The sequence below is a fragment of the Myotis daubentonii genome, chromosome 7 (assembly GCF_963259705.1).
Source record: "Myotis daubentonii chromosome 7, mMyoDau2.1, whole genome shotgun sequence".
Lineage (NCBI taxonomy): Eukaryota > Metazoa > Chordata > Mammalia > Chiroptera > Vespertilionidae > Myotis > Myotis daubentonii.
This window is the reverse complement of record NC_081846.1, coordinates 1,424,630-1,447,018: the sequence shown is the minus strand read 5'-3', so window position 1 is coordinate 1,447,018 and position 22,389 is coordinate 1,424,630. Positions and strand designations below refer to the sequence as shown.

Here is a 22,389-nt window from a genome sequence, read left to right as displayed (position 1 = left end):
AGTCTGTATTTTTGTCAATTCACTGTTCTCAATACAATGCTAGCTGTGTCATGCTTGGCCTGCGTACTCACCCCCCTACCAGCATCACACAGAGTGGGTACAGAACAACCTTCTGGACTACCCCAGGGGGTTAAAAAGACCCTGATCTGTATGGGAAGCTGACAAATCCAAAATTTTCAAAATTAATTAGCTGCACTTTTTTTCCTTTTTTTTCTTCTTTTTTAAAATTGATTTCAGAAAGAAGGGGGAAGAAGAGAGATGGAAACTTCAATGATGAAAAAGAGTCATGCCGAAACCGGTTTGGCTCAGTGGATAGACCGTCAGCCTGCGGACTGAAAGGTCCCAGGTTCGATTCCGGTCAAGGGCATGTACCTGGGTTGCGGGCATATCCCCAGTAGGAGATGTGCAGGAGGCAGCTGATCGATGTTTCTCTCTCATTGATGTTTCTAACTCTCTATCCCTCTCCCTTCCTCTCTGTAAAAAATCAATAAAATATATTTAAAAAAAAAAAAGAAGAAGAAAAGAAAGAGAGTCATGGATCAGCTGCCTCCTGCACGCCCCACACTGGGGATCAAGCCTGCAACCCGGGCCTGTGCCCTGACCTGGAATTGAACCCTGACCTCCTGGTTCATGGGTTGATGCTCAACCACTGAGCCACGCCAGCCGGGCTAATTAGCTGCACTTTTTATCAATTTCACTGAGAATCTCAGTTTCTGAATTAAAATACTAATCATCCTGAGAGGTTAACAAAAGTTTATGTAGCGGCCTGGTTTAGACTCATTTCCGGTCCCTCTGTCTGTCTCCTGCTCCTGAAGCAACATGTCGGTCTCTGTGTTTTAAGACTTCAGGCTCTCCCGCGTTAAAATTTCATCATCAGTGAATCTTGGGGGGAGGAAACCATTCTTCCCTGTTTGAGCAGCTGTTACGTACGACGAATGTGTCTTATTTGAGTGATTGTTCATGAAAAAGGTGGGAGCATTGTATGATGTCATCACACCTTGTTTTCTCTTGCCTTTTAGGAGCCTAAGTTGCCAAAGGATTACTTTGCACAAAAACCTGTTCTTCTCCTTCGTTTGTAACTCTGTCATCACGATCATTCATCTCACGGCTGTGGCCAACAACCAGGCCTTGGTGGCCACGGATCCTGTAAGTAAAGCCAGTGTGACCTTGGGTTCGAAGGGCTGGTGGGGAAGCTGCGCCAGAGCGGGGAGGTCCTGCTGCATGTGCTGGGCGTGCAATTAGGTGCTCGTGTGTGTAATGTATTGTAAGGTCTGACATACAGAGAACATATAGAGAGCATATAAAGAGGTAAATGCAGGGCGTCCCAAAAAATGTGTACATACTTTAACAGCGGAGAGCTCCATTTGGAAAATGAAATGTATTTTAATAAACACGGCCTTTAGTTATTCAAAATGTGTGTATACACTTTTGGAGACACCCTGTATCTCAATATTCCTCAAGTTAAAATGATCCAGTATTAAAAGGAAGAATACTTTTTTTGCCTCCATTATTTATAAATGTTACACATACCTTCTCCTCAACTTATGGCTGGAGTCCTGCTACTGGTAGGACGTAAGCGTTTATGACTATATAGCCTTTGCTCAAAAGAATTAAGACATCAATCAACTCACTGTGTCATTAGGGGGGGGAAAAAGTGCTTGAAAATGGAACATTTAAATTATATTTTTGGTATCCAGCTGACTTTAAAAGTTAACAAAAACAGAGAAAAATAAATTCTACATCCCCTGTATAATGTTAAAATTTATCATCACAAAATTTCTGAAGGGCTCTTCCAAGTCCCCACGTGTCAGCAAACATTTATGAGACGTTTCCTTGCAATTCCTTTGGAAGGCGAGTTTGTAGGGCGGCTACCAAGAGATACACAACGGTAAGCGCAGAGGCAGTCGCAACATAAAGCCACGTGTTTACACCGTAAGCGGAAACTTACAGTTTTTGTAAGCTGTATGTCTAGGTAAGCCACATTTAAATTAAAATATCTGCATAAATAAAAAGCACTCACGTTTTTTAAATCCTATTTTTCACCACGTTTACAAATACCTCTGCTACAGCTCGATATGGAGTTTTGTAGGGTGTGTATATATCTGCATTTGGCAAGTGGGGTTTTTAGGGATTAAGTTATCTAGTTACTGAAGGCAGGGGAGGGAGGAATTTGTACTCAGTGGGTCCATCCACACTGCTCCGTGTATTTTCAGGGAAATTTCCCAAACCCTCCAGCCCCTGCATTGCTTGCCCACGTGCATCGGGTGGCTTAGTCCTGCGAATGTTCCCTCTAGAGCCAGGGGGTGAGGAGACAGGAAGCACACAGCGATTAGCCCCTGACTCCCAGCCAGCGCCCTGCCCCCTCCGGGTGGGTTTCTGGGAGCTCGGAGCTCGGAGTCCCGTCCCAGCTGCGCAGCGAGGGATTCAGGCCGACGTCCTGTGCAAGGACTTCCGCTGCACACGCAGACTGCGAACTGCGTGGACGTGTGCGAACCTAGAACATTTTTTGTCCGTTGTTTTTTTTTCACCCATGCTCAGCTATTTTCCTGAAGCACGCTTCCAGCTGTTTTCATTGTAACAGTTTATGGATTAATTTGGTTAATGAACTTAGGAATTAAAAACTCAGTTAGGAGTATCTGAGAACTTCTGGTATATGGACAAGCGGAAGGCTACCTTTTCTGTGGAGCCGAGTGGAGCAACTCATTCTTACCTTCGAGCGAACTTGGCTAATGTGGTGTTGCGTTTGACATCAAGGGATGTTCTTTAAAATTTAGTGTCATGCAACCTGAAAATATGTTGAACGAAAGAGTAGGTTTTATAAATGTCCTGAGGCAGAAGGCACTGTGTATAGTCATGAAAACAAAACTGGAATTGTAGGACTTGTCTTCAGACTGTGGCTTTGATGGATGTTGTGCGAATATCAGGAAATCATTTAACTTTTTTAGTGCAGTTTTAATCTATGGGATATGTGATCAATAATAATCCACGCCTCAGAATCACTTTAAAGATTAATTAAAATAATATACATTAAAACATTTTAGCTAAATCATATGCAAATGTTACTATTACTATTCTATGAGAACCCAATATTTATTTTCCAGTGTATTTCATTTCTGACTTTATTTTAGTGAAAAAAAAATATTTATTTCAAGAATGGTGACCATTGCCACTAAATATCTATTGAGTTCCAGATTGGAAGTTGGCGCTGATGGGAGTAACTGGCCCTGTGTTTCTGGGAGAGCTTTTCATTTATTTCCCTGGTTACGAGAGTCCTGTATCTGCTACTGCTCCGTGTTTTCTTCGCCCTGTACCTGACCCTCCTCTTCCTGCCTCTTTAAGAGCCGAGAACATGGAGACCCCGAGATAGAGGCAGGAAAGCACTTTCCTTCTTTTCCGACATGAAGCCCTCGGGCCCCATGTTTGGAAAGACAGCGTCTAGGCTCCGTAGCCCCCTGCTCGATGAGCATCCGCACTGCTCGCACGTAATGTGCAAGACTCCCGAGTGTTTGGCACTTCTCATGAATTGCTTTTATAATTATTCGGATTTTTTTCCCGACAGACTACCACAATCCAGGAGTTCATAGACATAATTAAAACAAAAATAGGTGTGAAGTCCTTCACGTGTGAAACTTTTACACTTAAAATGACATAATAACTAAAACACACATTGGAACGCATACGCGTGTATGCATAACCCATGGACACAGACAATAGGGTGATGAGGCCTGGGGTGGGGTGGGAGAGTTCAATGGGGGAAAAGGGGACATTGTAATCCTTTCAACAATAAAGATTTAAAAAGAAGCAATAAAACACACCGGGAAGTGCACCTCTCCGTGCAGCTCACCATCGCACCAGTTAGGGTCAAGGCTAAGACTCCAGAGGCGCCGTTCGATGAGCATGAAGGCGGCGTTGTGCAAACCTGGATGATTTGCGTGTGCGGTTTGGGTAGAGAAGGGCGTCCCGTGTTTCTGTATGACCGAGCTCGGCGGGACTTGCCCTGTGAACTCACAACCACCCGCGCCCCTGCTGTCCCCCCCCCCCAGGTGGGCTGCAAGGTGTCCCAGTTCCTGCACCTCTACCTGATGGGCTGCAACTACTTCTGGATGCTCTGCGAAGGCGTGTACCTGCACACGCTCATCGTGGTGGCCGTGTTCGCCGAGAAGCAGCGCCTCCTGTGGTACCACGTCCTGGGCTGGGGTAAGACCCGCAGCTGCCCGCCCGCCTGCCTCATGCGCCCGTAGAGCAAGCGTGTCAAAGTCACAGCCCGCGGGCCCAGGGCCTCGTTTATTTGGCTCGTGGCAGCCTTTGAGTGTGACATGCTTGCTTTCGAGGGTGCAGCTCCTTTGTCATCTGAACATACTCATTCTGCATCGTTTTAAGTACGTCCAGGTGACTGCCCTGTGCCGAGGGCGGTGAAGTCAGATATTTGAATACAACGGCGCTGGCTCACTGTGTGCGGAGGCCCCAGGCAACTGCAAAGGCACAGCTTTTCTTCCCATTTAATATTCCAGTGTGGACCTGGGCTAACTGCACGGGGACGAAAGCAATAGAATTAGGGCAATGAATTGGGATCCAGTGTTTGTACTTCTCTGAGTCTCCTCTCTCCTCATGTGCAAAATAAGAACACTGGGCTTAGCTAGCTTTGACCTTCCATTTTTAAAACGTTTACTTAAGAAACAACAACATTGCCATGTTATCTGAGAGTATGGGGATCAGCTCTTGAATACGAGCGTGCAAAATGTCTTTTTTTCCCACACGGTCCCCTGAATCGGTGTCATTCACAAAGCAGACAGTGGTAGGCTCCTAGCATTTAAAAAGAATAACAGGAATGATGCGAAATACGAAATGCTGAAAATAAATTCAATAGGACTAGTTTCCAGAAACATAACTGAAATGGCACGTTATCTCTCTACCTACCTACCTACCTACCTACCTACCTGTCTATCTGCTTCTCTATTCATCTCCCTACGCACCCAGTCAGACAATAGACAGACAGATACGCTGTGTAGGCGCACACGCGGCTTTGGCACATTCGGGTCACCCTTTAAAACGTCTCTTTGGAGGTCTGATCTAGGATGCCCACACCACCCAAACTCGTGGAACATGCAGCCTCTCCTTCCTCTTCCTCTTTTCTCTGTGCAGTTAGTCAATCAGTCCCCGCTGTCCCCACACACAAAACCCTGCCCACGACCGGCCACTCCCTTCCCACGGAAAACGCAGGGCTGCGGGCCTGCCTTCTGGCCTGGGCGTGGGCAGCAGCGTGTTCGGGCGCTAGGCTCGGGGTCCGTGGACCCAAATGGCACATGTTGGAAAGTAACTCACCCTCCACCTGGGAACCGGAAGTAGCTGACGGTTAGCACGCTTACTGCCTGAGCACAGACGTCACATTTACCCCTAAACGTGCGGCGTGATGGTGCGGGAGAGCCCCCTGGGGCCCGCAGGCCGCGCCACGGAGGCGCCCCCTCAGCCAGGCTGCCTATCACCTGTGTCTTTGTCGCCGACAGGGTTCCCGCTGATCCCCGCCTGCACGCACGCCGTGGGCAGGAGCCTGTACTACAACGACAAGTAAGGCAGCGCCCCTTCCTGGCTTCTCTGGGGACGAAGCGAGGCAAAACCTTCACCCCCCTCCCTCTCTGTTCGCCCGCAGGTGCTGGATCAGCTCCGACACGCACCTGCTCTACATCATCCACGGCCCCATCTGCGCCGCCCTGCTGGTGGGTAGCGGCTCCCCTGCTCTCACGCGTGTCGGTGTCCGGGCTGTAGCCTCGCAGAGGGGGGCGGGGGGTAGGGGACGGGGGGGGGGGCGCGGACACAGCACCTGCAGGTCCCAGGCACCGACCCCACCCCCACGCGGGGCCAGTGGGCGCGTGGAAGGGCTGCTGCTGCGTTAGCGGTGGCGGGCGGGGAGGGAGCTCCTTCTTGGGGGGAGGCCCGGGGGACCCAGTGGGAAGCCCTTATCACAGCGAGAAGGCCGGGGCTGCCAGGGGGCTGGGTGGGAGGCGCGCTGGGAGGAGCTGGGCCACGGGCAGAGGGGCGGGCACTGCGGGCCACAGCCGGGCCCAGCCACAGCCTGGGGGGAGGAGAAGGAGAGAGATGCTCAGTCTCCTCTCCCCGCTCTGATCCCCTGTCCCCCCACCCCCCGCTGGCAGCGCAGCACAGGGCAGAGGCAGAGGGTAGACGCGGGGGGTGGCCTGGCCTCCGGAGCCGCGCGCTCCGGGCTCAGGGCCCGCAGACAGGGACAGCGGCTGGGCCCCGGGCGGATGGAGACGGGAAACAGCCCGGGGAAGAGACGACACTGATCAGCAGGGAAATCTCAGAGGCAGGGGTTTTCCCTTGTCTTGCTCCGTGCACATACGAGGGACACGTATGACGCGCCGTGTTAAGCGGCAGCCTGAGACGGCCTCGCCGTGCGCTTTGTCCTGAAAGAGACGAAGGGACCTCGGCGGGTCCGCTTGTCTCCTCCTGCGGCTCTGTGTGCTCAGCCGTGGTCAGCGGGAAGGATGGACCCGCACAGGCTGGGTCAGGGGGGGAGGAGGACCCTCACAGGCTGGGTCAGCGGGAAGGATGGACCCGCACAGGCTGGGTCAGGGGGGGAGGACCCTCACAGGCTGGGTCAGGGGGGGAGGACCCTCACAGGCTGGGTCAGGGGGGGAGGAGGACCCTCACAGGCTGGGTCAGGGGGGGAGGAGGACCCTCACAGGCTGGGTCAGGGGGGGAGGACCCTCACAGGCTGGGTCAGGGGGGGAGGAGGACCCTCACAGGCTGGGTCAGGGGGGGAGGAGGACCCTCACAGGCTGGGTCAGGGGGGGAGGAGGACCCTCACAGGCTGGGTCAGGGGGGGAGGAGGACCCTCACAGGCTGGGTCAGGGGGGGAGGACCCTCACAGGCTGGGTCAGGGGGGGAGGAGGACCCTCACAGGCTGGGTCAGGGGGGGAGGAGGACCCTCACAGGCTGGGTCAGGGGGGGAGGAGGACCCTCACAGGCTGGGTCAGGGGGGGAGGAGGACCCTCACAGGCTGGGTCAGGGGGGGAGGAGGACCCTCACAGGCTGGGTCAGGGGGGGAGGAGGACCCTCACAGGCTGGGTCAGGGGGGGAGGAGGACCCTCACAGGCTGGGTCAGGGGGGGAGGAGGACCCTCACAGGCTGGGTCAGGGGGGGAGGAGGACCCTCACAGGCTGGGTCAGGGGGGAGGAGGACCCTCACAGGCTGGGTCAGGGGGGGAGGAGGACCCTCACAGGCTGGGTCAGGGGGGGAGGAGGACCCTCACAGGCTGGGTCAGGGGGGGAGGAGGACCCTCACAGGCTGGGTCAGGGGGGGAGGAGGACCCTCACAGGCTGGGTCAGGGGGGGAGGAGGACCCTCACAGGCTGGGTCAGGGGGGGAGGAGGACCCTCACAGGCTGGGTCAGGGGGGGAGGAGGACCCTCACAGGCTGGGTCAGGGGGGGAGGAGGGCCCTCACAGGCTGGGTCAGGGGGGGAGGACCCTCACAGGCTGGGTCAGGGGGGGAGGACCCTCACAGGCTGGGTCAGGGGGGGAGGAGGACCCTCACAGGCTGGGTCAGGGGGGGAGGACCCTCACAGGCTGGGTCAGGGGGGGAGGACCCTCACAGGCTGGGTCAGGGGGGGAGGATCCTCACAGGCTGGGTCAGGGGGGGAGGACCCTCACAGGCTGGGTCAGGGGGGGAGGACCCTCACAGGCTGGGTCAGGGGGGGAGGATCCTCACAGGCTGGGTCGGGGGGGGAAGGACCCTCACAGGCTGGGTCAGGGGGGGAGGAGGACCCGCACAGGCTGGGTCAGGGGGGGAGGACCCTCACAGACTGGGTCAGGGGAAGGACCCTCACAGGCTGGGGTGGGGGGAGGACCCTCACAGGCTGGGTCAGGGGGGGAGGAGGACCCTCACAGGCTGGGTCGGTTAAATGAGAGGCATCGCAGTGAGCGAGGAACAGGGCGCTGGGAACATCACAGAAGCTCACAGACACGCTTAGGAAACTCCTGGACCGAATGTCTGCCTGACGCTCTGACTGTGAGGAGCGCCCAGGGGCCGCACGCAGGGCTGACACGGGCGCTCCCAGCCGCAGGCATGGGGGCCCGGGAACCGCCTGTGCCAGGCCCTGAGATTCAGGGCAGATGGGAGGCTGGGGAGCAGGGGAGCCCCTCGCAGGCCCAGCGGCAGGTCAGCCGCCAGTCACCGCCCTGGGAGGCCGGCTGCACCCCAGAGGGAGGCGCAGGGAGCCGTCCAGGACCCAGCCAAGCTGCTCGGTGAAAAGGGAGAGAACCCGCACCCTTTGCATGAAACGTTGCTCCTCTTCTGGGCTGAGGAGCAGCTGGGAGCCTGTCTCTCTACCAGACCGGTCTCTCTGTTCCGTTAGGCTCTGCGCCCGCACACGCCCAGGTCAAGTCCCAGGTCTAGGGAGGGGCTCTCACTATTGTCCATATGGTCACGTGTCTTTACACAGTGTTTTAAAGCTGCACTTATTGGAGTGGCTGGGTTAATAGAATCATACAGGTTTCAGGAGCACAGGTCTGTAATCTGCATCTGTACAGTGTCCTGTGCACTTGCCACCCAAGCCGTGTCTCTGTCCATCACCATTTATGCCCCCTGCACCCCTTCTGCCTCCCCTACCCCCTTCCCCTCTGCTGAGGACCCTACATTGTCTGTGTCTATAAGGTGTGTTTGTGTGTGTGTGTGAGTGTGTGTATGTGTGAGTGTGTGTATGTGTGAGTGTGTGTCTATGTGTGAGTGTGTATGTGTGAGTGTGTGTGTATGTGAGTGTGTGTGTGAGTGTGTGTATGTGAGTGTGTGTGCATGTGTGTATGTGTACGTGTGTGTATGTATGTGTGTGAGTGTGCATGTGCGTGTGTGTGCATGTATGTATGTGTGTGAGTGTATGTGTGTGTATGTGTGATTGAGTGTGTGTGTGTGTGTGTGTTTGGTTTTTTATAAATAAGATTTCAACCACCACCAGCCTCCTTTCCGCCTCCCGCTGTCACACGGCCTCCAGAGCGGGTGGGGGTGGAGTGGCTCAGCATTTCTGAGACGCGCTAAGGAGGCTGCAGGAGATGCACTGAATTCGGGTCAGCGAGACACATTGAGGTCACTGGGGTGCACAGTTCAGGGATCGCCGGCTGTTCTGGGGCAGCAGTGGCTTCTAGGCACCCTCCTGCCACCCCCAGCTGGGTCACCCCACTTCCTGCCTTCCTGTCATGCCCCCAGGGGGGCAGGTGGCAGGCAAATGCCCATTGTGCCTGCAGATGAGTGGCCGTGATGAGTGATGGGTAGCAGGTCTCCCCTCTTCACCGGCGTTGCTCCGAGAGAGAGAGAGAGAGAGAGGAGAGTCGGGTACAGCTCACGCAAGGTGAAATTCTTGTTCTAGCTGTTATTTAGAATAAGCGGATGTGTTGGCAGGAAGTGAAGTGGGATGACTTTTAGTTTCTAGTTTCACACTTGAAACCAGACTTACCGCCCTGGAGAGGCATTTGCATTTAGCAATGTCCTTGCGATGGGCATCCAAGTGGCAGCATTTCTGCTGGCCTGTCATTTCTGACCTCGCATAGGACGATTCTGCAATTCTGCATCCATAACAGACGAGGGGCAGCATTCTCGTCTCCGTGAGCTGGTAGTCGTGTCTACTTGGTCAGAACCTTATAAACGGCCGTGAGTGCTGGGAAGGGCCTGGGGGCTGGGGGAGGAACAGCTGAGCCGTCACCCTCACAGCTGCTGGCGGCTCACTCGGGACTGTCATCAGCAGGAACAGTCCTGGGTCCGCAGCCACTCGCTCCTCACGGACGCGTCTCCCTCAGGATGACAGGGAGCCCTATCTTCTGCAGCACGTGTCCCACTGGATTCGCTAAGGATGGGAGGGGGATATTTTTATGCCCTGTTATTTCCCTAGCACATGCCTTCAGCCCGCCAATGTCTGCTACTTGTTCGCTGTTTTCTACAGGAAGGGAGGCGCCGCCGCTACGTTTTGCATTAAGTGTGCAGATAGCGATTGCACATGGGCATGCGATTGGAAATGTCCGGGTCGTAAAAGACAAGCGCAGGCGCTGGATTCCGGGGGGGACACGGGACAGGGGAGCACACTAGCAGCACCAGAGCCCCGGGCTCCTCGAGTTCAGGCCGTGGCCCTGGAGGCGGGAGTGGGCACAGGGTTCGTGCCGTGGCCCCTGGAGGCGGGAGTGGGCACAGAGTTCGTGCCGTGGCCCTGGAGGCGGGAGTGGGCACAGGGTTCGTGCCGTGGCCCCTGGAGGCGGGAGTGGGCACAGAGTTCGTGCCGTGGCCCTGGAGGCGGGAGTGGGCACAGAGTTCGTGCCGTGGCCCCTGGAGGCGGGAGTGGGCACAGAGTTCATGCCGTGGCCCCTGGAGGCGGGAGTGGGCAGAGAAAACATATTAAAGGGAAGATAGGACTTGGCTCAGAATAGGAGAGAGAGAAAGTGATACTCAGGGCGCGGGGGCATGTTTCAGCAGAACTGCCCATTTCCTGGGAAACTTAGCCACACTATATTTTTGAAGTTTTACGTCTCCCTTTCAACGAAAATGTTTTCTCTTGGGGAAAATTAGCGCACAGTAAATATGTAATTACAGAAAGTGACTAACATAACAGAAAGCCCTGTGGATGCCATTTTTAAAAAAAAATCTCTAGGATGACGTAGATTGAATATCAACTAGTTTAAATGTGGGATTCAGTCTAGTCTAAAGATAAAAAGGATTACAGTTCTATTTTGGAGGAGGTGTGAGGATTATCACAAAAATATAAAAGTAAAAAAAGACAGAAAGGATCAACCAAGAAGATGAAAATGGCTGTTATGGTGCAATATATATTTGGGACGTACCTACTGATACACTGATACAGAAGAGACACATGAAAACTAGAACTTGTTAAAATAAGTCTTTCCATTGTTTGAGTTGAGACTATTTAAAAGCTTGAGTTTTTGAACCAAAATAAAACTTCGAAAAAAAATTGCCTAAGAAAATGAACTGAGAAAAACACTCCACTATCCCTCAATGAAATGTGCTCCACAATAACTCTACCATCATTTCACTTCTCTCAAACTTACGTCCTTTAAAGTCGACATACTTGTTAAATTAATAATTCAACCTTCTGGAAATACAAATATCCTATTCCCAGACACTGAAAATACTCTAACAGTTACAACGCCAAGACCCTTCACCCCGCTTCTCCCGCTAAATGTCCACATTGGAACCATGTGCATCTTGGAAACGATGAGAGATCTATCTCTCTTTTGCTTACATTATAGTTCACTTCCTTCTCTTAGCATGTGATCAAACATCAAGTTCGAGCCCTTTATTCTCACTTTGCTGAGAGTTTTTATCAAAAGAGTGTTGGATTTTGGTGATCCCACTTCTAGCACTAGATCCCAAGAATTCAGAAACACCCATCAGAAAGGACATATGCACCCCTAGGTTCATAGCAGCACAATTCACCATAGCTAAGATCTGGAAACAGCCCAACTGCCCATCAGCAGATGAGTGGATTAGAAAACTGTGGTACATCTACACCATGGAGTACTATGCTGCTGTAAAAAAGAAAGAACCCTTACCATTTGCAACAGCATGGAGGGACCTGGACAGCATTATGCTAAGCAAAATAAGCCACTCGGAGTAAGATAAATATCACGTGATCTCACTCATTTATGGAATATCATGAACAACATAAACTAATGAATAAAAATAGAGCCAGAGACATGGAGGCATCGATCAGACAGTCAAACCTCAGAGGGAAGGCAGGGGAGGGTGGGGTGGGGAGAGAACAACCAAAGAACTCATGTGCGTATGTGCATGGCCCATGGACACAGATGGAGGGTGGTGAGGGCTTGGGGGGAAAGGGAACTTAAGTAATACTTTCAACAATAAAGATTTATTAAAAGTAAATCTTCAAGTTCCATTTTGAAGCTAAAGAGAACACATGTTCTAACGTATAAATCTGGGAACTTATGTGTGGCTATTTAAACGGGAGGGAATTCCCACGGGCCGCGCTGCTCTCTCCCAGGTGAACCTCTTCTTCCTGCTGAACATCGTGCGTGTGCTCATCACGAAGCTGAAGGTCACGCACCAGGCGGAGTCCCACCTCTACATGAAGGCCGTGCGGGCCACGCTCATCCTCGTGCCCCTGCTGGGCATCCAGTTTGTGCTGCTCCCGTGGCGCCCCGAGGGCAGGCCCGTGGAGGAGGTGTATGACTACGTCATGAACATCCTCATGCACTACCAGGTGGGCGGCCTGCGGGGCGGCGGGGCCCGGGGGGCAGGGGCGGGGGAGGGTAGCATTGGGGGGCGCAGAGGTGCGGCCACCTGGGCAGTAGGCGGGTTCCCAGGTGGGCGGCCTGCGGGGCGGCGGGGGCCCGGGGGGCAGGGGCGGGGCGGAGGGGGGGCGCGGAGGTGCGGCCACCTGGGCAGTAGGTGGGTTCCCAGGTGGGCGCACCCGGGCAGGGGGGCACCTGGAGGATGTGGTATGACTGGACCCACAGGTTCCACTGACCACCGGGCCGTGAGCCGGTTTTAAATCATGGACCGTATCTTTTCGGCTTGGAATCAGATTGTTCTGTTTTTCTCCTACAGGGCCTTCTGGTCTCCACAATCTTCTGCTTCTTTAACGGAGAGGTATGGTGGTTGATGGTATTCCTTTGATGGGTTCATAGGAACCACGTATTTTTTTTTCTTTAAAAATAACAAACAAACAAAACCCCATGAGGCAGAATTATGAATTCCCCAGGGACAACTGTTGCCAATAGTGTTTCCCTCAGGACAGAGCACCATGGAGTCTCTTCTCAGGCCCTTTAGGGAGGTCATGGCCAGGGACAGAGTGGCCTCACGTTGAGATACTCCGTCCGGGGCTCTTACTGACCGAGCCTGGGACCTGCCTTTGGAAGTGACCTGTTCCCCCGGACGCTGACCTGTGTGGGCCAGCCCCTCCCGGACCCCACAGGACCCGCACGGCCTCTCAGAGGAAGGAGAATGGGCTCATTTTGTTTTCCCCTTTTCTCTGTGTTTTGTTTGTTTGTTTTTCCCCTGCCTGGCCCACATGAGTTGTTTGGCAACAGCTTTAGGGTAGATACGAGAGCATTTCTAAAAATTAGACTCGGTTATATAAGGAGGAGCTGCAGTGGATTCGGACAGCGAGAGCCTGGCGCGCTGTGATTTGAAACACAGCCATGTAGTCCTGGACATTTCAACATTTCCGTCCAAGTCTGTGCTAACGGAGGAGTTTCGGGAGTTCTAGAATCTGGGGGTGCTCCATTTCTCATGCCCACGCACGGCGTGATGCGCAGTCATTCGCGCTCCGTCGGCCTAGCTCTGTATGTGTTTAATCCACTTGACAAATTTTAACCTGCTGGAGGGTTCTGGCAACATGTGACCAAGTTTAGAAACCCAGGCAGCGGCTGAGCGAGCCGGGGACACTCGGTAACTGTGAGCTTATCGCGGAGCTTCAGACGGAGAGCAGATGGAAGCAGTTAGCGTGACCTTAGAGAACCGTTCCCACCAGACAAGTCCATGTTGGCAATCATGTGCGTCTTAGGAACAATTAGATATCGCCTTTTACTTCTTTCTCTTAGCAAAGAGTAAAACTTCAAGTTTAAGTTTTAAATTAAAATTGACATGTTTTAATTTGTGAACAGAGGCATCTGCTGTATATAGTGATTTACTCCCAACGGCTGTAGAACTGTCCGGCAGTAGAGACTACCTTTCATGTCACCAAGTGGTGCTTCCCGGATTCTTCTCTCTAGAGGGCCAGGTGCTGTTTTCTAAAGTCAGTGAGAAGTAGAGACAGAACACCCAATCAAGGAAAAGAGATAAATCATTTCTGATAATAACATTCAAGTAGCAATTGTTATGTACCACTACAAACTTAAGCTGAATCAGACAATCCCGGTTGCTGCATACATGGGATTTTATCATTAAACTTAGATGAGAGGGGTATGGACAACATGCAAAGAACGTGTTATGTATGAATAGGCACCTCTGGGGGGTAAATTGAAAAGGTACAAAACGTAATCACTGATGAAATATGTGGAGATAGGAGGCAGCATAGAATAAAAGCACGGCTGTGGCAATGCATTTAAACCCCAAAGATCCCACTTGGTTCTGGATGGGTCCCTTGGCCAATGCTCTAACCCTAAAGAAAAGTAACAGCGAGTTCCTCACACGGGGCCCGCGAGGATGAATGGAAGCGAGGAACATAAAGTTTTAGCACCGTGGTGCACCCTCAGTACATGCTAGATTCCTTACTAGATTTGTCAGGCCGCCCATTTTCAAAAATACATTTTAAAAAAGAGAAAAATAATCATATTGGAGTGAAATCTCAAATGGGCCCTTTAATTTAGAAAAGGCGCCAAGGGACCGGGTCACTCCTGGCAGCGCCGAGCTGCACTCCGTCTGAGTACGCAAGCGGGGCGCGCTTTGATCTTCTGCCACGTCCTCACATTGCGAACCCTGTGGCAGTGAGAAGTTTCAATCTTACAAAACCCGTGAGCCAAGCCGTTGCCAAATCTTTCAGTTCCTCCCATCTGCAACTTCTGTCCCCTGCTCTTCGTCTCTTAAGATGTAACCCTGCTTCTGCCTGATTCATTCTCCTCTAGAAACACCATCATCCGCCTTTATTGTCTCTCTCTCCGTCTCTCACACGCTCACAACATGGAAACGCAGCTTCCGGATTCACGGTGTGTGGGCCCAACGACGTCATGTGCTTCTAACAATCATCCTCAGAGGACCTGTTTCCCTCTCCTGTCCCCCGTTAGGTGGAATCGCTTGCTTTGGCTCAGTATCTCTGCTCTTGTTTTACTCTCACATGCTGTGTACTTTATTTTTTAGGCAAAATGTCTATTTGCATTTCTCACTAGTGAAATAACTGTGGCCTGACAAGTGCCCGGGCGACATTCTCTCATCTCATCTCTCGTCCATGCGGACAGAAATGTGCGCTGTTTGCATAAACCAGGAACTCTAGTCGTCAGCAGGGCCCTGGCCAGTGAATAATCACAGTACTGGAGAGCAGTTATTTTTACAAAGTCAATAAAATTGTGTTGAGAACAACAGGACCCATGTTCTGTAATGAGAACTGGGTAGAATTCTTTATGAAGCTTTATTAAATATCTTTTCATTGATTTAGGTTGAGTGTAGCATTGGTTCCTTATCAGCTGCTAAGGGGTATACAGAGTTGTAATATAATATTCTAAACAGTTGGCCTAGCTATTTATATAACACACATGTAAAACAATGAAAAACATTTTAACATCTTTAATAACGTCAGGCTATCTTCCCATCCAACGGCGATTTTCCTTGTTACCTTTCACTATTAAATTTTTCTTATTTAAAGTTTATTAAAAGTGGCCACGTTAACGTCCTATTGAAGGTACCCAGCCAGAACCAAGTGGAATAACTACTCTCAAGTATTGTGATGACCCAGATGACTTTGAAGTTGTATTAAATGAGGCAAATGAAAAGCATCACGCCTTTATGGAGAATAATATGCACAAACAGATGCGTAAAGGCCGATAGGTTTTAATTAGGCTCCTTGTTCACTTCCATGGTGTGTGTGTGTGTGTGTGTGTTTGTTTGCTGATAGGAGCCAGGGTGCTGATCTTAATCAAGGCAGTTCAAGAGCAAACAGTCAGTTCAGAAACCATTTCGGCTTTTAGAGGTTAAGCTTTCCTTTTTCAGACTCTTAAGTCCTACATTCACAGCTAAGGTCCGACTTCCTGTCAGTGTCTTAGTGACATTCAGTAGAATATTTTGTACTCAGTTGCATTCTACTTCCTTCCACTCAGAAACTATATAATGACTGTCTTCAGTCAGTCCGTCCCTTAGTAACAAACACAGCGAGGGATCTTGAGTTAGCATGAAAATCAGATGCTCAAACTCTCTTTGAGGCAGTAATCAAAGGGCCAAGGAATAGGGGAGCTTGAGGAAGAATATATATACATATATATCAGAGAGGAAGGGAGAGGGAGGGGGAGAGAGAAACATCCATGACGAGAGAGAATTGTTGATGGGCTGCCTCCTGCACGCCCCACGCTGGGGATCAAGCCCACAACCCAGGCCTGTGCCCTGACCGGGAATGGAACAGTGACCTCCTGGTTGGTAGGTGGATGCTCAGCCCCTGAGCCGCACCAGGCTGGGCAAGGGAGACTGTTCAAAGCTGCGCATGCTTTGAAAAGACACAGATCCGGTCGCTGGAATGTGGCTTAGAGACGTATAACAAGAAACAGATGGCCCCCAAGCCCGTCTCCTCTCTCCTCAGACACCTGGAGAGGCCCAGGGTGTCGCCGGGGGGGGGGGGGGAGGGGGGGGAGTCAGTGGCCCTCACTGACTCAGTCCTAAGGAAATCACACCAGTGTCGTATGCTCAGTTAAATCCAAAGTCACTGTGGTATGGCCTGTCTAGTTTTTCTCAATCCTCATCTCATCTGCAATTTTCTGTTGGGGACGTTTTCCCCCCCGGGGAGTGAGCTCCATGTGGACAGGAGCCCTGCTCTTTTTTCCCCCCAGAATGTAGCGCAACCCCTGGCGTATGCTAATCACTCAGTAAAAGGTTGTTGCTGCTGCTGGAGATGATGATGATAAAGCAGATGGTGATGTTGATGATGATGATGATGATGATGATGATTTATATTCCCTGTACTCCTATTTCTTTTCTTTTATCTCTTGTTCCTCTTCTTTTATACTCTCATTCATCATCTCATTCTGTTTCTAAAGATATTGTTATAAACTTCAAAGTTGCACACACAGGTTTGTAATGGCATCTGTATTGGCTATTTGTTTTACAACAATGCATTCATATTCATTATGAAAGCTTCAAAAATAAGGCATGGAAAGGAAAATATTAATGGAATCTACAAGTGCAGAGTAAGAGCAGTGATTCCCTAACATAAAGATGGTTCACTCAATTTAATTTTTTGAATTAAGTTTAAAAAGTGGGGTTGGGTGTGTGGGTGGAGAGAGATTACCCAAAGAACTTACATGCCTCTAATCATGACCCGTGGACACAGGCAATAGTGTGGTGAGGGCCTGAGGGGGGGCGGGTGGGAGGTGGAGGGGTCAATGGGGAACGAAGATGGAACATCTGCAATTATTTCAACAATAAAGATAATTCTTTAAAAAAGAAAGGAAAAGGGTATTATTATTCACTAATATTAATGCCCTTTTTTAAAAAAAGCCTTTCTATGTCATTTAGGATATTGCACAATATCTTCATTTCAAAATGTGGATTGCTCTTGTCCTCCCTGTTTCCTCTTGATCGACAGGTTCAAGCGATTCTGAGAAGAAACTGGAATCAGTACAAGATCCAGTTTGGAAGCAGCTTTTCGCACTCGGACGCCCTCCGCAGCGCGTCCTACACGGTGTCGACCATCAGTGACGGCACGGCCTACAGCCACGACTTCTCCAGCGAGCACTCAAATGGGAAGAGCATCCAGGACATTGAGAATGTCGTCTTGAAGCCGGAGAAGTTAAATGATTACATCTTACAATAGGGGCAGGACTGTTCAACCACAGTGTGCCACTCTATGCTCAAGGACTTAGATCCACGACTTTGTAACCAGAAGACTTCCATATTAAGTGGATTTCTTGATTGCCACAAAGAACCCTCCTATGAATTCGGTCACTCGGTTTTTGTTTTATATATATATATATATATTTCAGAGAGGAAGGTAGAGGGAGAAACATTAATAATGAGAGAGAATCATTGATGGGCTGCCTCCTGCACACCCTACACTGGGGATCGAGCCCACAACCCAGGCATGTGCCCTGACTGGGAATTGAACCGTGACCTCCTGGTTCCTGGGTCAATGTTCAACCACTGAGCCACGCCAGTCGGGCTCCAGGCACTTGTTGATCAGTGTTTAACAACTAGCTCTATGGGGGGTGGGAGAAGCCCTGGTTAGTAATGTTTGCCCGCTTCTGTGGTGTCATAGTCCTACTGTGGCTGGTTTCAAGCTGCCAACCTGACATCACTGAACATGGCGTTAGGAAAAGGTGGCCACCGTCCATTCTTGTGGCTGGAACCGGCCAGTCCTAGCACACTGCGTGCCTTCACAGATGAATGGAACTGTAGCATTTCGTCTACGTGTTGGGCACGAGCCTACTTCTGCTGCCTAAAAAGACGTCCTTAAGGCCTATAGCCTTGGAGGGAAAATTAGTTTTTCATTTGTTTATTGAAACACTGTATTCCCCTGTTCATAGGTGATGCTGATTCTTCTTGTTGTTCAGAGAGTAGGCTAGTCTTTTCTGTGTTTGCCCTTTCCCATGGACCAGATGGAGAGCTCATTGTTCCTGTCGGCTTACCCTCTCCTTCCCAAGCAAGCAGAATTCCCATCGGCTACTCATTCGCGGTGACAGCCATTATACCCTGTGTCATATCCATGTTTGAGACTGGATACATAAATAGTATGTATGACATGCAGCCCTACTTTGGTGTCATTAGGGAGACATCTTGGTTGATACTACAAAACCCTCATCAGCTCCTTTGCTGTCTTGCTCCTTTCCTATCTGACCACAGGAATGGGGGGCAATTGGTTTCCTGGTATCTGTAAATAAAGACTTGCCCCTTCCATCTCTACTGTGTAGACAAATTAGCAAGTATTTTACATCAAGAATATCAATGAAGGGTTTCTTATTTCCTTGGAAGTTTATAAAAACGATGTTGTGAAAGATGAGCTTGTAAATACTGTTATTCTACTTTATAGCCTCAACTCCAATACATGATGTCACGATGTATGCATCTTAACATCTGATACTGTGTCTGGGCTGATTTTATTATAAAATAGAGTCTGGAGTTTTATATTTGGTAAATGTATTAAAGACAACCAGATACCAGCATCAGAAGTTTGACAACAGAAATATTGATAAGATAGAATATATTTATTAAAAACAAACTCATGACCCTAGTTTTCTTAAACATATTGACTTGGTGTCTTATACCTTAGTAGGTATTTTTGACATATTTCTCTTCTTATGTTGACGATGAACTTGCATTCTAACCCAGAAAATGTAAGCAACTCCTACTGTAATAAATACTGGTTCACTGCTCTTGTGGGTTTAAGCCCACTAAAATATGAATTCCCTGACTTATCCTATATGAAGGTGTATGGCTTTTGAAATGTTGCAAGCTATTTTTAAAACTATAGGAATGCAATGTATATCAAATACAATATATGAATATTTTAAGAGAGTTACGATAGATGATGACACAAGTCGGTGAAAGATTTGAATATAGCATGAGGAGGAATTGCTGTCAGGTGTCTAAGGAATAATTAAATTGAGATGGAGGAAAGTGTTTCTAATGAATCAAAGGGACATTTAAGTGGGATTCCGTTTCTCTTTTTTTTTTATTGAAATAGCTGACAAACAAAAAGCATCAATCAGTGAAAGTCTATTTGGGGGAGGAGACACCACTGTGTCATGTGTGTCTACAGTGAGTCAATCACTTAACAAGGACTTAACTGGTGACTTAGTCTTCCGGGGGTGTTTAAGATAATGCTAGCTGATCATGTGACATTTTCTATGTCAATGGATGGTGAGTTCAGAAATCATTTGAAGTGTTCCAGGATAATTATCTAAATAGTAAGAACGAACACATTAAATGGTCTGGCCAATGCCTTTATAATGTGCCCATACATATGTTCAGATTTTACTGAGTTAGTTCAGGTTTGTGGATTTCACAGCAAGCTCTCAGAAAAGGAACTCGGGCTGTGCTGGACAAACCGCTGCCTTAATTACACAAAAAATTCCTCTGAATTAACTCACTTTTAGCTACTTATAATTCAAAGGCAGATCCAGACCCTTCGCTGACTCTGTTTGCATATTTCAGCATTCTTCTAGATAAACGGTTCAGTCTCAACTACAAATGACAGTAGAAAATGTCACATTATCAGCTAGTATTATATTGAATTATTCTACAATTTTAAAGTATTTTTTTATTGTGCTCTTATTAACTTTAGATCAGATTTCCTTTATGTATAGGATTTAGCTATTGTACAGTTTTCAATTAACCCGTGTTAATTTTGTACCTGTATTTTTTTAGGGATAATATTTTTAAATACTAGACTTCTCTAAAGCTGAATGGCTAATTACGATCACCTTTGCATCTTACTCATAAAGAAAAGGTATAATTGATATTTTTAAGAGTAAACTTTTTTGGTGTCTAAAAATGATTTTGGGAATTTCTAACTTCTGAAATGTAGACTGCTATTTTTCTGCAAGTGCTTGTGAAAGTCACATTGTAATTTTTTGAAAAGGCTAATCTGTCATTTCTTTTCTAAAGCTATTTTCTACTGAATTTATTCATAAAATATCCATTCTGTAATTTAGTGGTAGCTGTAGTGCTGTATTTATTGCTTAATGCTTTTTTAAAATGTGAACTTATTTTAATTTTCTCTTGGTTTTAGTCTGCTAATAGAAACCATCATTTCTTTTATCTGTAAAACATACCCAAAATATTTGATCAATTAAAACAACTCATGTTATGCCTACTTAATGTATATCTCTCTATTTTGATTGTATGAAAATATTAAAGTTATGAGTTAAAGATCATTTTCACTCATGTTTACTGTGGTACTGAATAATATAACTTATAAACATAATTCTTACAGCAATCAGTGAAATACTTCTTAGAATCCCTCACTATAACTCTATTACCCTCTTTGAAGTCTTCAATAAACCCATAAATCACTACACAAATTCTATTTTTAAAAGTTACGAATTTGGTTTTTTTGATAAGAAAATTCCAAATAAACTACAATGTCTGCAAATTTCTTCCTAGACAGGAAGAAAGAAAGAAAGAAAGAAAGAAAGAAAGAAAGAAAGAAAGAAAGAAAGAAAGAAAGAAAGAAAGAAAGAAAGAAAGAAAGAAAGAAAGAAAGAAAGAAAGAAAGAAAGAAAGGAAGGAAGAAAGAAAGAAAAAAGAAAGAGAAGGAAAGGATGTCCATAAAGAGGAAAATGAGCAAGGATTTGTCTCCTTTTTCATTATATTGCACTAGAGGCCCAGTGCACGAAATTCGTGCAGGGTGTAGTCCCTAGGCCTGGCCGGTGATCGGGGCTGATCAGGGTCCCCGCCTCCCTGCCTCCCCAGCTCCTCCTTCCCTCACCACCTGCACACCGCCCCCACACAGTCCCCCACCACCCCCTTCCCAACGTCCTCCTTCCCCCGCTCCCTCAGCGCCCCACTGCCGCTGCCGGTCACCCGCCCTGTTCCATGCCGCCCCTGGTGGTCAGCGCACGTCATAGCGAGCGAGCGAACTCCTGGTCTCACAGTGGAACTCCCGAGGGGACACTTTGCATATGAGCCTTTTATACAGAGAGATTGTGTGATTTCGTAGTGAAAAGCAGGAAGAAAAAATAAGGAAAAGAATGCTTTGAAAATAGCTTTTTGAAGAGGGCATACATGTGACTCACACAAATATAAAAGGAAAACACATCAAATATTTTGCTTCATTCACCGTCCATGAAGGAACCAGCAATAGGTTGCTACCATCAGAGGAGGATGGAAAACTCCACACGGCACCGGCAGATAAGAACTCCTGGAATGATGGCAGCGGAAGGGAAGAGCTCTACCCGGGAGCCAGAGCCATTGCCTGTCCCTGGGCGGAAGGGACCTGCTGTCCGTGGGAGGAACTGTCTGTGTGACGTGACCCGTTCTGTCGCTCACATGGCGGTAGAATTTCCCCAAAAACAGCGCAAAACAAAGGTAGCCCGGGAGGCTGCCCCAGAAGTGACACTTCCCATCTTTTCCATTCTTAAACCATTTTAAAGTCTTTCCCAATTTTACTCATGAAATGTAAGTGGAGAGAAAGAAAAACTGGGTGGAGGGGGGTAAAACCCAACCGCAGAGGGAAAGGGAGGAAATTTGTTCAGGCGGCTGTTTTCAAAACTCTGAATATCATTTCTTTCTCAGACGTTTGCACCATGGTAGCAGACACGCAACAGGCAAGGAGGCGCTATTTCTCCTATTCTCCCTGCTTTACCCAGGGAATTCCCTGTAGTTATTTTTCTAAATATAGTTTTATTGATTTCAGAGAGGAAGGGAGCAGGACAGAGAGACAGAAATATCAGTGGTGAGAGAGAATCATGGATCAGCTGCCTCCTGCACACCCCACACTGGGGATCAAGCCTGCACCCCAGCCTGTGCCCTCACCCAGAATTGAACTGTGACCTCCTAATTCCTAGGTTGACGCCACACCGGTCCGGCTCTTGTAGTTACTGATGATGCACATGCAAAACAGCGTTTTAATCTCAGGGCTTACATAAACCTACCATCCCACATTCAGGATGAGACAATGATGTTTCTGCGAGGTCTAGTTAACATTAATAAGTTTGAAATGGCAGAGCCAATGCTACCCTGTGTGTATATTCACCGTCAGCTCTGAAGATGTGTCATGTGGT

At 48.9% G+C, this 22,389-nt stretch overlaps 1 protein-coding gene across 1 annotated transcript in view; it reads left to right on the top strand.

The window, feature by feature from the left end:
- The window catches only part of CALCRL (calcitonin receptor like receptor), a 73,268-nt gene extending 52,727 nt beyond the window's left edge, over positions 1–20,541 (top strand). The window contains exons 9-15 of the mRNA XM_059702528.1: positions 1,020–1,146; positions 4,044–4,197; positions 5,505–5,565; positions 5,648–5,714; positions 12,012–12,230; positions 12,578–12,619; positions 17,256–20,541. Of these exons, the coding sequence (XP_059558511.1) occupies positions 1,020–1,146; positions 4,044–4,197; positions 5,505–5,565; positions 5,648–5,714; positions 12,012–12,230; positions 12,578–12,619; positions 17,256–17,483 (898 nt within the window). The 3' untranslated portion in view covers positions 17,484–20,541. The remainder of the gene's footprint in view (positions 1–1,019; positions 1,147–4,043; positions 4,198–5,504; positions 5,566–5,647; positions 5,715–12,011; positions 12,231–12,577; positions 12,620–17,255) is intronic.
- The last annotated feature ends 1,848 nt before the right edge of the window (positions 20,542–22,389 follow it).